The sequence below is a fragment of the Herpailurus yagouaroundi genome, unplaced genomic scaffold (assembly GCF_014898765.1).
Source record: "Herpailurus yagouaroundi ecotype Mexico unplaced genomic scaffold, PumYag 159, whole genome shotgun sequence".
In the NCBI taxonomy this organism is placed as follows: Eukaryota; Metazoa; Chordata; class Mammalia; order Carnivora; family Felidae; genus Herpailurus; species Herpailurus yagouaroundi.
The window spans coordinates 7817536-7833034 of record NW_024412400.1 but is presented as its reverse complement, the minus strand read 5'-3'; the positions used below and the strand labels follow the sequence as shown (position 1 = coordinate 7833034).

At 42.7% G+C, this 15499-nt stretch overlaps 1 protein-coding gene across 5 annotated transcripts in view; it reads right to left on the bottom strand.

The window, feature by feature from the left end:
* The window catches only part of MYRIP (myosin VIIA and Rab interacting protein), a 380023-nt gene that overhangs the window by 218671 nt on the left and 145853 nt on the right, over window positions 1–15499 (bottom strand). For 4 of the 5 annotated variants that reach the window (XM_040479864.1, XM_040479863.1, XM_040479866.1 and 1 more), the window contains one exon: window positions 895–1116. The exons of the other annotated variant lie outside the window; for it this stretch is intronic. In XM_040479864.1, coding sequence (XP_040335798.1) covers window positions 895–1116 — 222 coding nt within the window. The remainder of the gene's footprint in view (window positions 1–894; window positions 1117–15499) is intronic. 5 annotated transcript variants of the gene reach the window in all.

Genomic DNA, 15499 nt, shown 5'->3' with positions numbered 1-15499 from the left:
CTATATGGAGACTCGGATGGATTCCTTGCTCTGAAAGTCATACGCAGAACCTGGGCAGCACCCACCCTGGGTAATGCGTGCTCAACAAACCCCATTTGCTTCAGTTGGTATCTCTGGTATCTACAGCTCAGAGACAGATTCCCTGGGGATCGATCCCAAGGGTGCTTGGCAGTCATCCACAGTAACTAGCTTTACGGGAAAATGCTGGTTCTTGATACGTTGAAGGATGGAAGTGAACAAACGAAGCAGGAAGAAAGAAGGAAAAGATGAGGGGGGCAGGGGCTCCTGTGTGTGTTCTTGGGACGGGCCAGACCCCATCTTGCTCACGGCGGGAGGCATTATGAAGGACGCAATGAATACGAATGTGCCTTGCAGATGCTGGGATCAGCAAAGATTAAGAATTCCAAAGGACAAACGCCAGACCCTGGCTCATCAGGCTTACCGGTTTCCAAATACTCAATGTATCAAACAAATGCTCTGCCAGTCACTGAGGGAAGAATAAAAATATGTGTCCCCGTGAGACTCCGCGCTAGCCATTTCCCTCACGTGGAGACCATCATCCCCACCCCACTTTCACGTTAGCATTGCTTGTTCATCTTTTACCATCCTGCCCTAATTTCTTGTTTCCTGGGAAGCTTTCTCCAAACCCTGGAGCTGGCGGCCCCGTGCTCTGTGCCCCCACAGCCGAAGGGGTGACTGGTCGGGCCGGACAAGAAGCGTCGCCCTCCCTTGTTGTCTCTGTGAAGGGCGCGTGGTGTCCCGTGCACCTGGGCCATCTCTCGACTGCACGCGGTCAGGGCTCTCGTCCTGCCCGGCCGGCCTCTGCTGCTCCCACCCGGCTGAAGGAAGACGGGGCCACCAGCGGGCCCCTGACGAGCCCACTCGGCCACTCACCTGGCCTGCTGGCAGACGCAGCAGATCCACACCTTCTCGTGCTTCTGGTAGGAGCAGCAGCTCTTGCAGACGTTGAACTGACAGTCGGCACACCGGCGCTTGGTGTTGACCAGGAAGGTGAAGGGCGAACAGCAGCGCATGCAGCAGTGGTCCACGAACTTCTGGTGCTTCGAGAGGATGCTGCACTTGCTGCCTTCCTCGGCCAGCTTCTGCTTCATCTCGCTGGGCCAGCAGGTGGGGGGTGGGGGGGAGAAGAGAAACAGCGCATCCGGTCAGGACGCTCTCTCCGTAAAGCACCCCCCGCCCCGGGCCCCCCCACGGGCCGCGCCGCCCCGGACGACCTGCCCTCCAAACGACAAACTCCAAGAGACCAACTGCTTGACGCGATATCCAGAGAGGAGCCCTACTGGTGGATTAATTCTTGCGCACTTCTGCGAGTCGCATTTTCTACGAGAAAGCCCAAGAGCCTCATTACTTCTATTTCAGACAATAGGTTGAGACACAAATTCTCATAAAACTAAGCACATCCTTGAAAAATAAAACCTTTCACTTAATTAATGCCTTTCTAAAGGAGCAGGAGATCATCCATGCTAAAACATTAATTCTCACAACAGCCCTGCTGGGAATACGATAAATGCAGCCCCGGTCCTCTTTAACCTCCCCTGAAACTAACGCACCCAGGGATTTTAAAAGCTTTCAAATCGATGTAAGTCAATAAAGCTTCCCCGGGTGATGGGCAAATCCCAAGCACTGCTGATTCAGAACCGGATCAAAGACAATCCTTTCTTCCAAAGAGCTCACGGTCATACTGGGCACACGGCCAGCCGTATGAATGCAAAACACCACGCTGCCTGCCTTTCTGTCTACACTCAGGGAGAAGGAAAGAGAAGCTTGGAGAGGCAAGGATGCCCCCAAACAGGCCGAGTCACTTAAGGAAAAACTGACCGCAAGTAGCCAAGTTACTCTGACCTGGCAAATTTGAGTGGTTTTCCTGCCACAAAAGTGGATGCCCACAAACAGTAACAGCAAAGTACCTCATTTTTCCACCCTCAGTCTGTGATGGTGCAGTTCATTCCAGATAAATCTACGATGTATGTGGCAAATACTTTCTCCCGTCTTGCACTTGTCTTTTCTACATGCCATATGGTATCTTTCATCATTTAGAAGTACTTCCTTTTTCTATAAACTTCTCAGTCATACAGCCCCTGCAGTGGGTTGAATGGTGGCCCCAAAAAGGTATGTCCATGCTCCCACCACCATAGCCTGAAATGTGCCTTATTTGGGGAAAAGGGTGATGTAATCAAGTGAACAGTCTTAAGGTGTGATCATCCTGGATTACCCTGGTGGGCCCCGAATCCAATGAGAAGTGTCTTTATAGGAGACACACAATGGAGAAGACAATGAGAAGATGGGGCTCAAGTCCTCAACCGTCTTGGCCCATAGGCTGCCTCCCCAGGCCCACCACCAGCCATGATGCTGTCCCATCTCTGCACATCCAGGCTTCCTCCTGACCCCTTTCTTTCCAGGGGCCTCCGTGGCCCACCCGACCAGAAGCAAATTCTCAAAATCCATGGCCTAAATGGTGAACAATGGCTGCGTGGATAGGAGTTGCCCTTGCCTGACACATTAGGGATGGGAGTAAATTAACCAGGACACAGGTAAGCAGAAAGGACAAATATTAGAATTACCTGTATTCTCCTACTCAGAGCTATTTTAGGTATCTACCCTCTCTCACCCTTCTTCTTCTTCTCCCCAATCCCCTCTCTTTCTGTTGCCTCTCTCTCCCTCCCCTGCCTTCTTATTTTAAAATGGTATTATATATACTGTTTTGATCTTGGAGCCTAGGAAATGGTCTGTTTTGTTTCGATTTTCAAGAATGCTGGCATAAAGAGGTTCACAGATTTCTCTCACGACTTTAAGACCACCGCTATATTTGTAATCATGTCTCCTTTTCTTCCAAATATTGCTTAGTTGACCCTAAGCTTTTTTGCCCTTTGATCAGTAAGTTGTGAGGTCTATTTATTTTATTAATTTAAATGAAGGACTAGCATTTGGTTGCTGGTCTATGTTGCTTACTTATTTTCCGCCGCAATAAAGTCTAGTCTCACCTTTACCGCTTCTCCCTTCTACTGGTTTTGAGTTTGCTCTATTCTTTTCTTCTTTCAATTGAAGTATAATTAAAATACAATATTATGTTAGTTTCAGGTGCACAAGATAGCGATTCAACAATTCTATATATTAATCACTGCTTATCATGTAAGTGTGCTCTTAATCTCCTTCACCCATTCCCCCCCCCAACCCCCGCCCCGCCACCTTCCTTCTGGTAGCTATCAGTTTGTTCACTATAGTTAAGAGTCTGTTTTTTGTTTCTCTTTTTTCTTTGTTTGTTTTTTAAATTCTACATATAAGTGAAATCATATGTTATTTGTTTTTCTGATTGACTTACTTCAGTCACCATTACACCTTCTAGATCCATCTATGTTGTTACATATGGCAAGATCTCATTCTTTTTTATGGCTGAGTAATATTCCATTGTATGTAAATACCACATCTTCTTTATCCATTCATCTATCAACAGACACTTGGGCTGCTTCCATATCTTGGCTATTATAAATAATGCTGCAACAAACACAAGGGGGCGTGTATCTTTTCAAATTAGTGTTTTTGTTTTCTTTGGGTAAATACTCAGTAGTGGGATTACTGGGACATAGGGTATTTCTATTTGTAGGTTTTTGAGGAAGCTTTATACTGTTTTCAACTGTGGCTGCTCCAGTTTGCAATTCCATCAACAGTGTACGAGGGTTCCTTTCTCTGCACATCCTCACCAACACTTGTTATTTCTTGTCTTTTTGATTCCAGCCATTTTGACAGGTGTAAGGTGATATCTCATGGTTTTGATTTGCATTTTCTTGATGATTACTGATGTTGAGCATCCTTTCGTGTGTCTGTTGGCCATGTGTATGCCTTCTTTGGAAAAGTGTCTATTCAGGTTTCTGCCCATTTTTATGGGCAGAAATAGATTTTGTATTATTTGTTTTGGGGAGTGTGTTGTTAACTTCTTTCTGTATTTTGGATATTAACCCTTTGTTGGACATATCTATCATTTGTTAATATCTTCTCTCAATTCAGTAGGCTGCCTTTTTGTTTTATTGATGACTTCCTTTGCTATGCAGAAGTTTTTTTTTTTTTTATTATTTTGGTGTAGTCCCAATAGTTTAATTTTGCTTTTGGTTCCATTGCCTTAGGAGACATATCTAGAAAAATGTTTCTATGGCCAATATCAAAGAAATTATTGCCTGTGGTCTCTTCTAAGAATTTTATGATTTCAGGTCTCACATTTAGATCTTTAATCCATTTCGAGTTTATGTTTGTATACAGCATAAGAAAATGGTACAGTTTCATTCTTTTGCATGTAGCTGTCCAGTTTTCTCAGCTTCATTTATTGAAGATACTGTCTTTCCTGCATTGCATATTCTTACCTCTTTTGTTGTAGATTAATTGACCATATAAGTGTGGGCCCATTTCTGGACTTTCTATTCTGTTCCACTGATCTATGGGTCTATTTTTGTGCCAGTACCCTACTATTTTGGTTACTACAGCTTTGTCTTGAAATCTGCGATTGTGATACCTCTAGCTTTCCAAGACAAGACTGCTCTGGCTATTTTGGGGTCTTTGGGGGTTCCATACAAATTTTGGGAGTATGTGTTCCAGTTCTGTGAAAAATGCTGTTGGTATTTTGATAGGAATTGCATTAGACCTGTAGATTTCTTTGGGTAGTATGGATATTTTAGCAATATTGATTCTTCCAATCCATGAGCATGGAATATTTTTGCATTTGTGTTGCAAAATACAACTTCTTTCATCAAATACAACAAAATTCAACTTCTTTCATCAATGTTTTGTAGTTCTCACCTCCTTGGTTAAGTTTATTCTCGGATATTTTATTATTTTTGATACAATTTTAAATGGGATTGTTTCTTCTTATCCTGCTACTTCATTACTACTGTGTAGAGATGAAACGGATTTCTGTATATAATTTTGTATCCTGAGACTTTGCTGAATTCGTCTATCAGGTTTTTTTTTCAGTCTTCAGGATTTTCTGTATATAGTTTTTTCCTTAACTTCTAAAAAATAAACCTTAAAAAAGTAAAACACACTTACTTTTAATAATTTAACATATTTCCAAATATATGGCTTTTGTTATTGATTTTTACCTTTACTTTTTTTTACATTTTTATCAGAGAAGAGGGTCTGGAAGAAGTGAATTCTCTGGTACTTGTTAAGACTTGCACGATAGCCTACTACAAGTTCTATTTTTGTAAAGTCCTATGTGTTTGAAAAGAATATTTATTCTCTATCCATTGAGAATAAGACATTAAATTCTCCCATTATAATTGTGGATTTACCATTTCTCTTCAATTCTAGTTAATTTTTTATGTCATGTTTTTTAAGACTATAATGTGAGGTGCATCAAGTTTCATAAATGTTATGTACTTCATGAAATATTCCTTTTGTGATCACACACAACCCTCTTCATCCCTAATAATGCTTTTTGTCTTAAAGTCTGTCTTATATTTATAGTCTATATCAGTTATTTTGTTACTATTTTAGATTTTTTAAACTGATGGTGTGCCGGGGTATATCTTTTTATGCCTCTTCACTTTCACCATATGTATCATATTTCAGATTCGGATATTATAAGCAGAATGTAGCTGAATCTTCTACTTTCATACTGTATGAGAATCTCTTTTCCCATGAAAGTGTAAACCATTTATATTGAGATTACTAATACATTTGGATTTATTTCTACTGTTATATCTACTGTTAATTCCATCTAATGTTATTTGTTTCCTCTTTTTCTCCTTTTCTCCTTTCTATTACATTGATTTTCTTCATTGTCTTTGCTTTCCCAAGCATGATCTGGCATTTTATGTTCTTTGTTACTTCTTTTAGTGGTTAACATGCATATTGGGATTAACACCTACTGTTAACAGCTTTCCCCTCATCAACATCGTGTTAATTCCCTCTAATGGTCTATGTTATTATTGAGAGTGTTTTGGTTCCATCTTGGTTTGTAACTGCAAAAATTATTCTTAATATTGTTCAGCCATAGTTTTAGCCACCCCCCGTGATGCAGTCTGCGACCTGCTCTCAGACGAAAAGCCCTGAACACAGGAAATTCTGGGGCCATTTCCTTCCTCCAAGTGGCAACATCCCTCTCCTACCTCTTGGATTTGGTTACAAATGGGGTGCTGTGCAGTAAATGGTTTTGTATTGTGCCCAGAAAGTATACTTTTTATCTGCAAGAGGGTTGGTCCAATAGGAGATTACTTCGTCAATACCAGAGGCAGAATTCATTTACTATTTTTTAAGTTGACATTTGTATAGATTTATCCACATTTACAGATTTCTTTGTTCATCATTGCTTCTTGCCTCTGATGTTTCCTCTCCTGTTAATTTTTTTTTAATTGCTGAACTTCTTGCAATTCTTCCCACAAGGAAAACGCTAGCAATCTTCATTTGCTGCAAGTGTCTATTTTATCCTTAAAGTGGAATGATGTTTTACATGGGTATGGAATCCTAAGTTGACAGTTCTTTTCCAAAAGCACCAGATAATATTAAAAGAATTAGTCCTTTTTTTTTTTTCTGACATCAAAAGTTGTAATATGAAGTTTGTTAGTCTGATTATTCCTTTGTAGGAAATCTCATTTTTCTCACTGGTTACTTTTGAGAGATTTTGGTTTTTTTTGTTGTTGTTGTTATTGTTGCTGTTGTTGTTTTGTTTTTGTCTTTGGTGTTCCATTTGGTGTTCACCATAAAGTGTCTAAAAGAGGATTTTTTTGCATTGTTCTGCTTGGAACTGTTGGTAATTTTTTTAAAGCTTTCATTCATTTTATAGTATTTTTTAAAATTTCCTTTGAGAGAGAGAGCACATGCATGAGTTGGGGGGGCGGGCAGAAAGAGAGGGAGAGAGAGAGAATCCCAAGCAGGCTCCGCACTGTCAGCATGGAGCCTTACGTAGGGCTTGAACCCATGAACCGTGAGATCATGACCTGAGCCGAAATCACAAGTCAAATGTGCAACTGATTGAGCCACCCAGGAGCCCCAAAGTTTTCACTAATTTTAAAGAATTTTCCAACTATAACTTTGAGTGTTGTCCCCTGCTCTATTTTCTCTAATCAGTCCTTCTGGAATTCTATGTCAAGCCTTCCCTGTTCTTCCATGCCTCCTAATCTTTCTGTCATCTCTTTGTATTTCTGAGATACATTCAGGACACATATTTCAGTTCTAGCTTCTAGTTTAGAAATTCTTTCTTCATTCACGTTTTCTCCACTGTTTAACTCTTTTGAAATTTTACTGACTTTAACTTTCATTTCCAGAAGTTGTATTGATTTTTTTCCCACTGAAGTTTGCCTGTCTTCTCTCTTTTGTGCAAGTCAATACGAGTTCTATTGATTTTTTTAAATCTTTTTAATTATTTTAAACATACTTCCTTTATACCCTCTTCCTGATTCTTACATTATCTTAAATTCTGAGAAGGAGTGCTAATTCCTCTACTGGATGTGTCTATTAAGTCTTACTCAGGGTGAAGTCTCTGCTTTCACAGTTTATCACTTTGATTGAGGTCCTCGTCAGCCAAGCTCACTCCTCCTGTGGTGCACCTGTTCTGTGCAGGTGTCATGGCAGAGCGGCTATGCACCTGCTTTCACGAGGCATCACAGAGAGGTTATTGATTCCAGACCAGGTTCATATTCACTTCTCAGCTTGGAGAATCCTGTGCCACATGAATAATAAGATTCGGATTTTCAATCCCATGTGTACTGCAGGATTGGGACTTTGAGGCTTGATTTCTTAATGGAGAGTTATTTTCTTCCACCCAGGGGTCTAGGCAAAGGTCACCTGCTTTGTAGTTCCCCTAAGCCAGTGAGTAGAAATTTCCCAGGTGCCCCCCTCGCTAAGAGTGAAACCCTCCAATGCTGAATGTTATACATGTGTCTCATTTCCGTCTGCTTGTCCTCCAAAGGCTCAAGCCACATCTCCTGCCCCCGTACAGAAATTAACACTGCAGTCACTAGCCATCAGAGCCTGTAGCCCCTTCCTTCCCTTCTGACTAGGCTGACCACTCTGGTTTTACTTCCTTCTTTACTTCCACCCTCTGGGAGTTTCCCTTTTTACTTTTCCCCGACTTCAAAAAAAATTCAGATATACTCCACATGCCATAACATTGACCCTATTAAACGGTTTGAGTGGTTTTTAGTACATTCACAAAGGTGTGTAACCATCAGTACTATCTAATTCCAGAACATTTTCCTCATCCTTGAAAGAAACCCCATACCAATCAAGCAGCCACTCCCCACTGTTGGCCTCCCCACCCAGCCCCTGCCAACCACTCGTCTACTTTCTGTTTCTATGGATTTGCCTATTCTGGACATTTCATACACATGGAATCATTCCAGATGTGGTCTTTTGTGTCTGGTTGCTTTCTTTGCACATGTTCAAGGTTCATTTATATTGTAGCATGTATCAGCACTTCATTCCTTTTTACTGCCAAAGAATATTCCATTTGTGGATGCACCATATTTTATTTACCCATTCACACAACTGATGGTCATCTGGGCGGTTTCTACCTTTTGGCTATTACAAACAATGCTGCTGTGAACATTCACGTGCGAGTTTTTGTGTGAATCCATATTTGGAATGCCGGGGGTGGAATTGCTGGGTCGTATAGTAATGCTACGTTGAAGCCTCTAAGACAGCGGCCTCTCTTCCAAATCACTACATCATTTTACATCGCCACCAGCAATACATGAGGGTTCCAGTTTCTCCACATTCTCACCGACGCTTGCTATTGTCTGTCTTTTTAATTATAGCCATCCTAGGGACAGTGAGGTGGTATCATATTGAGGTTTCCATTGCATTTTCCTAATGACAGATAACGTGGAACACTTTTTCATGTACTTGTTGGCCAGTGGTACATCTTCTTTGGAGAAAAGTTTATTCAAACCTTTTGCCCTCTTTAAAGTTAGACTATTGGGGCAGCACCTGGGTAGCTGTTGGTTGAGCATCTGATTCTCGGTTTCGGCTCAGGTCATGATCTCATGGTTCATGAGTTGAGCCCAGCATCGGGCTCTGGGCTGACAGTGTGGAGCCAGGCGCTTGGGATTCTCTCTCTCTCTCTCTCTCTCTCTCTCTCTCTCTCTCCCCCTCTCTCTCTGCCCTTCCCCTGCTTGCACTCTCTGTCTCTCTCAAAAATAAATAAAACAAAAATAAATAAACCTTAAAAAATAAATTAATTAAAACAAAAGAAGATAAATTTATTTGGCTTTTTTTGTTGCTGTTTATAAGAGTTTTTTTTTTTTTTTTAATGTATTCTGGACGTAAGTCCCTTACCAGACACATGATTTGCAAATATTTTCTCTTTCTCATATTAAATCTTGTATTTTATTAGTGTTTTTTGGACAAAGAAGGATTGCACTAGCTTATCCTACCTTGCTACTAGAGCTGGAAATTTATGTACGGTTTTATAACTTCATTTTTCACTTAACAGCAATGTGTCATAAACATCTTTCCATAACAACTCAGGAGTGTTTGCAGGATAATTTTCAGGTGTCCTGAGCTGGCTTAAACACCTGCAAGGATATGAGCAGGACTAACTGGTCTGCATAACAGTGCCCAATACTTATTTGTTGCTTAAGTACTGGGGAGATGGGGGAGGCTGAATCCAGAATTACAAGGGGATGCTACATCAGGCCAGCTGATCAGTTATACTTGGCTGGCCAAAGTATTTACAGGGAAACAAGTAGAGGTTTTTTGGTTTTCTTTTCCCTTAAGGCATGAAGAGGTTGTTCTCTAGGCTCTCAGAGTTAGAGCAGAAGCTAAGTCATTGACAGCTCTGACATCTGTAAACAACATAAGAACAGTCTCAGCAATTGACCAGCTTCTATTGATATTTCAGAGACACTAAATTAAATGGGATGAAACATCCAGGAAGGAAACTCTTTGGGGATCAAAAGAGCTCTGTGAAGTCAATCCACAGGATCACTTGAGCTTGATGAGTTTTGTTTCCTGATACACAGGGCTGCAAACTCCAATGGCATTTAAAAAATTTTTTTTCAACGTTTATTTATTTTTGGGACAGAGAGAGACAGAGCATGAACGGGGGAGGGGCAGAGAGAGAGGGACACACAGAATCGGAAACAGGCTCCAGGCTCTGAGCCATCAGCCCAGAGCCTGACGCGGGGCTCGAACTCCCGGACCGCGAGATCGTGACCTGGCTGAAGTCGGACGCTTAACCGACTGCGCCACCCAGGCGCCCCTCCAATGGCATTTTAAAAGTGAGTATCTAATAAGAAAACTGTACCAAACCCTCCAGAATTTGTTCTAAGCAAATGGAGTGTCTTGAACCAGAGGCTGAGTGGAGGAGTAGCATGCCCTTTTCTGGAACCATCTCTCATTTATCGCATTCTATGCCCTGTAGTACCTCAAGGAGAAAGACATCGAACAGAATTATACAGGAGAACTTGTAGCAGCTGGTTGCAGAATCAACCAAGAATCATGCAAGACCAGGTACCTGCTTTGACATGTCCTGGGAAGCACCAGGCCCCAAATGGTCAGCCGTGTGGGAAAGAGGGATGGGTCAGAAGCTAGAGGGCGTAGCTGAGCTCAGCCACTTACCAACAGCCCCATCCTTTTTGAGTGGCAGTAACAATTTCTACTTTCTAGAGTTGCCTCAAGATTTTAAATGAGCAAAGCAACAATAAGCAAATACTAGTTATTCGTTTGGATTAGCAAGAAACCCAGTGGTCTGAGTATCTGTAACATTGAGTCACCTTGTTTGTATGTCAGGAAGGTTTTTGTGCTCATATCTGGACAAGAATGCTCAGTACTCACTTGTTGCTCGAGTACAGGGAACAGTGGGTGTGAAGTGACATCTCGTGGTTTTGAGTTGCCTGTTCCAAATGACTAAGGACGTTAACCGTGGTTAGTCTGGTTTTTAGCAATGGCATCCAACATCTGGTCTAGCTTCCTCCCAACTACAATGGACATCTGAAAAGCTTATCAACATTTTATGGTTTCTCTGTCCACTGCCACGCCAACTCTGATTGGTTGGTAGACGGTGAAGCACCATGTGTTGAGAGGAGGCACACAGGCTCAATGGAGCTAGAGAGTCATGATAAGTTAGCCGTGTCTGTCACAGGTGTAGCAGGGAGAAGGGATGGCATATGTCACTTGCTTTCTATCAAAGAGACAGAGTTCTGATCCATAGCTATGAGCTGTCACTTCATGGTCACAGACACTATTGCTTAGCTTGCCAATTATTCACTCAATTCACACTTATTGAGCACCTACCATTCCAGGCACTAGGAATAGAAAGAAAACAAGACATTGTGCCTCACTTCATGAAACACGTCCTGTAAAAATTGGCACACGTCACATACCATCATTTCTATAAAAGAGAAATAATAGCACACCTAGTATATAAAAACAGTTGCCTTAGTCCCCTCTCCCAGGTATTGGCTGTTGGAACTATGCCTCTTTCTTGCTTTTTCATGGCCTCCTCCAGGTAGCAAAGGGGGCTGGAAGCCTGGAAACTACATCTCCTAGACCCTCTTGCCTGCTGGTGTTGGTTGGACTCTGCCAATGGGAGGCATTTGTGTGAGACCGGAAGGTGGGAGGGAGACGCCATTTTTCTGTTTTATGTTACAGTAGAAGCAGGTGACCGTCGGTGAATGTGGCTCCTTGGTCTCCTTTTTGCAGTGGGCGCTCCTTCAGCAGCAAGGTGACAACAGCAGTGACTCCATCAAGTGCAGGCCTGCGGGATCTGAGTTGCACTTTTTCTTTTTTTTCTCCACCCAGCCCTCCAGGCAGAAGCAGCGCCTATGGTGACTGATCTCTGGGGAACATCGCTTTCTTCCTGTTGCTCTATGATCTCTTCCAATACTTTTGTAGCCAATTCCGGAATTTAAAAGCCTCTGTATGAAATATCAAGAGGGCTTCTGTTTTGATGGGACCCTGACTGACACATCTTCAGACAGTGGAAGTCGCACACTGTCATATCCAGAGAGTTTTTTGAAGTCCCCCTTCCATCTGACCTTCTTGACATCGGCTCTCTTGACCACTCTGCTCTCTGGCTACGGCTCTCCTCTCCAGATTAATTCACGTTTCATTACGTCTTCCTCAGAGGTTTCTCCTTTTGCGTCATCTTCTTCTACATTCCCCCTTTGAGGAATGGAGCCCCATGTGCATCACAGATGACGCTCATGTGCTGGTAGTTCTCACACGTTTGGTCCCCTCTGGTCTCCTAAGCTTCAGATTAGGGTTTGGAGCAGCCAAGATCTCCAGGTTGTCACCTTAGGTGAGACTGAACTCCCACTCTCTGAAATTATAGTTGTTACTTCCATCCCCAGATATCTCCCCAAAGAGCACTAACTTCTATCCCGAGGCCCCTCTGGAATCCTCAGAGCCATCCCCGACTCTTCCTTACTTTTGTTTGTAATTGCACACCAAATCCTATCGATTTTGCCACTACAATACCCCTTAAACGCACTTCCCCTTAGCGTGGGCCCTCAGCCTCAGCAGCCCGCATGGCCGCGTCAGACTCTATCTACTCCAAGCCCCCTGCAACAATACATAGTGACCAGCCCCGAAAACACACGTGGCTGCCCTTCACCACTACTTAGAGAGGCGTGATGATGACTTCCGACCGTATGGCACTCCCTTGAGCTGCAAAGACCAGTCTGTCCCTAGGCCGGCTTGTGCTCTCTCCCCCACGTGGGGTGTCTTCGCCCGCTACCTTCCCGGCACACTTCTTTTCCTTCCAGACCCACTTCAGGTGTCGCCTTCCCTTCTGCGTTTCCAGTTCTGACAGGCATGACTAGCACTTTGTGCCTCACTCTCTCAGGGCACTCACCACGCTGGATTTTAATCATTTGTTCATGTCCCTTCTACAGGACAATGAATGAGTTCCTCAGAGAGGAGGGCACTGGTGGCTTCCTTTCTCCCCGGCACGGAAGGCCTGGCCTGGATTGCATGTCTCAGTGTGTATTTTTTCTTTCCAAGCAAGTTCTGCCACCGGGCTGGAGATTACAGTCAAACAAGAGCACTGGCCAGGTGAATATAAAAACCTCCGGACAATCAATTGCTTAGGCTTCCACCATTATGGAGAACCCGTACACAAACAACCAAACACCTGACCAACTCTTACTCTGTATCTGTGAATTCTGACTCTGCAGGTCAAGACGTTCTGCTTCCTGCTGCTTACAATTCACCGAAGAGAAAGCACCAGAGGAAAGTTAAAAGAACGCAGAACACATATAATGAGGGAACGGATAGGATTCTTCTTTTTTATTTCTGAATAAGAGAGAGTATTTCAGTATCTGGAAGGTTCTTACTCATCATTCAAATATATGCAAATAAAAGTTTCTCTGTGGTTGAGCGCAGGCATCGCTTCTGGAGCTAGTCAAAGCTGCAGGCCATCGCATCCACAGAAACAGACACTTTTTCCTGAGAGAATTTTCTTCTTGCTGTTCAGCTAGTTGATACAGATCTGACCTTGAGCAAGAAAACTCTCCCATGAGAAGTGGAACTGTCATCACTCTCCAGGCTGTTGTGAATGAAACAGAAATGTTCCAGGCTTCATTCTCTCTCATTTACCTGGGCTGGACACAGGCTCAGAAGATCTCTACATTGCAGACCATCACACGTATTCTGACATTTAATGCATCGTGCGCTGTATGTGAACACCTATTTCAATTCTATGAATATTTGATTTCTCCATCTAGAAGAAGTCACTGTTTAGGTCAGCTTGCAGAGAGATGCCAAATCTCACTGGTGATGTGGCATAGATGTTAAGGCACTTACCCCCCTAATGCTCATGCACAGCTGAGTCTCCTGACCTGGGTCTCCCCTTTCATACTACATAGTGAACTACCTTCTCCAAATCTGAATACAAAAAGGAAACTATTGGAAAACTTACAGAAACATTTTGTAAAGCCTCTTACAATATTATATTTCTTAGACCCAAATGTAAGACAGGAAGCCATCAAAATCCTAGAGGAGAGAACAGGCAGAAACCTCTTTGACCTCGGCTGCAAGAACTTTTCACTTGACATATCTCCAGAGGCAAGGGAAACAAAAGCAAAAATGAACTATTGGGACTTTATCAAGATAAAAAGCTTCTGCACGGCGAAGGAAACAATCAGCAAAACTGAAAGGTAACCTATAGAATGTGAGACGATATTTGCAAATGACATACCAGACAAAGGGTTAGTATCCAAAATACATAAAGAACTTATCAAACTCAACACCCAAAAAACAAATAATCCAGTGAAGAAATGAGCAAAAGACATGAATAGACACTTCTCCAAAGAAGACATCTAGATGGCTAACAGACACATGAAAAGATGCTCAACATCAGTCATCATCAGGGAGACATAAATCAAAACCACAATGAGATACCACCTCACACCTGTCAGAATGGCTAACATTAACAATTCAGGCAACAACAGATGTTGGCGAGGATGCGGAGAAAGAGGATCTCTTTTGCACTGTTGGTGGCGGTGCAAACTGGTGCAGCCATCTGGAAAACAGTGTGGAGGTTCCTCAAAAAATTAAAATGAACCACCCAACAACCCATCAATTACATTACTAGGTATTTACCCAAAGGATACAAAAATGCTGATCTGAAGGGGTACATGCACCCCAATGTTTATAGCAGCACTATTGACAATAGCCGAGGTATGGAAAGAGCCCAAATGTCCATCAACTGATGAATGGATAAAGATGTGGTATACACACACACACACACACACACACACACACACACACACACAATGGAATATTACTCAGCAATGAAAAAGAATGTGTATGAACTAGACTGTATTGTGCTAATAATAAGCAAAGTAAGTCAGTCAGAGAAAGACAAGTATCATATGGTTTCACTCAGATGTGGAATTTAAGGAATGAAACACATGAACACAGGGGAAGGGAAGCAAAAATAAGATAAAAACATAGAGGGAGACAAACCAAAGAGACTCAAATACAGAGAACAAACAGGGTGCTGGAGGGGAGGTGGATGGGGGAATGGGCTAAATGGGTGATGGGCATTAAGGAGGGCACTTGTTGGGATGAGCACTGTGTGTTATACGTTAGTGATGAATCACTAAATTCTATTCCTAAAATCACTATTACACTATATGTTACCTAACTTGGACTTAAGTTAAAAAAATAAGATAAATATTATATTTCTTTGACATCTCCCATCCCAGAGCAAAAAGGAAGTCCAGACTTCCTTTCTTCAGTCACGCTTCCATAAAAGGAATGGCAATCGCCTTTGCGAAATGCCTGCTACGTGTGAGGCCTCTGGCAGAACTGATCCCTCCAAAACGTTTTTGAGGCCGAGAAGGAGGGGCCTCCACACTTCTCTCAGGCTGCTTTCTAGAGGGTGCAGGCAGGTGCCGTGTTCTGTACTTGGACGATGAGCAACCCGTGGACATGAGTCGAATCCTTTGCTTGCAGGGCATCTAGAAGCATGGCTTGCTCACGTGAGCACTTGATGACAATGTGATGGTTACGATGGTGTCAGAGAGGATGTGTGCAGCCGGTT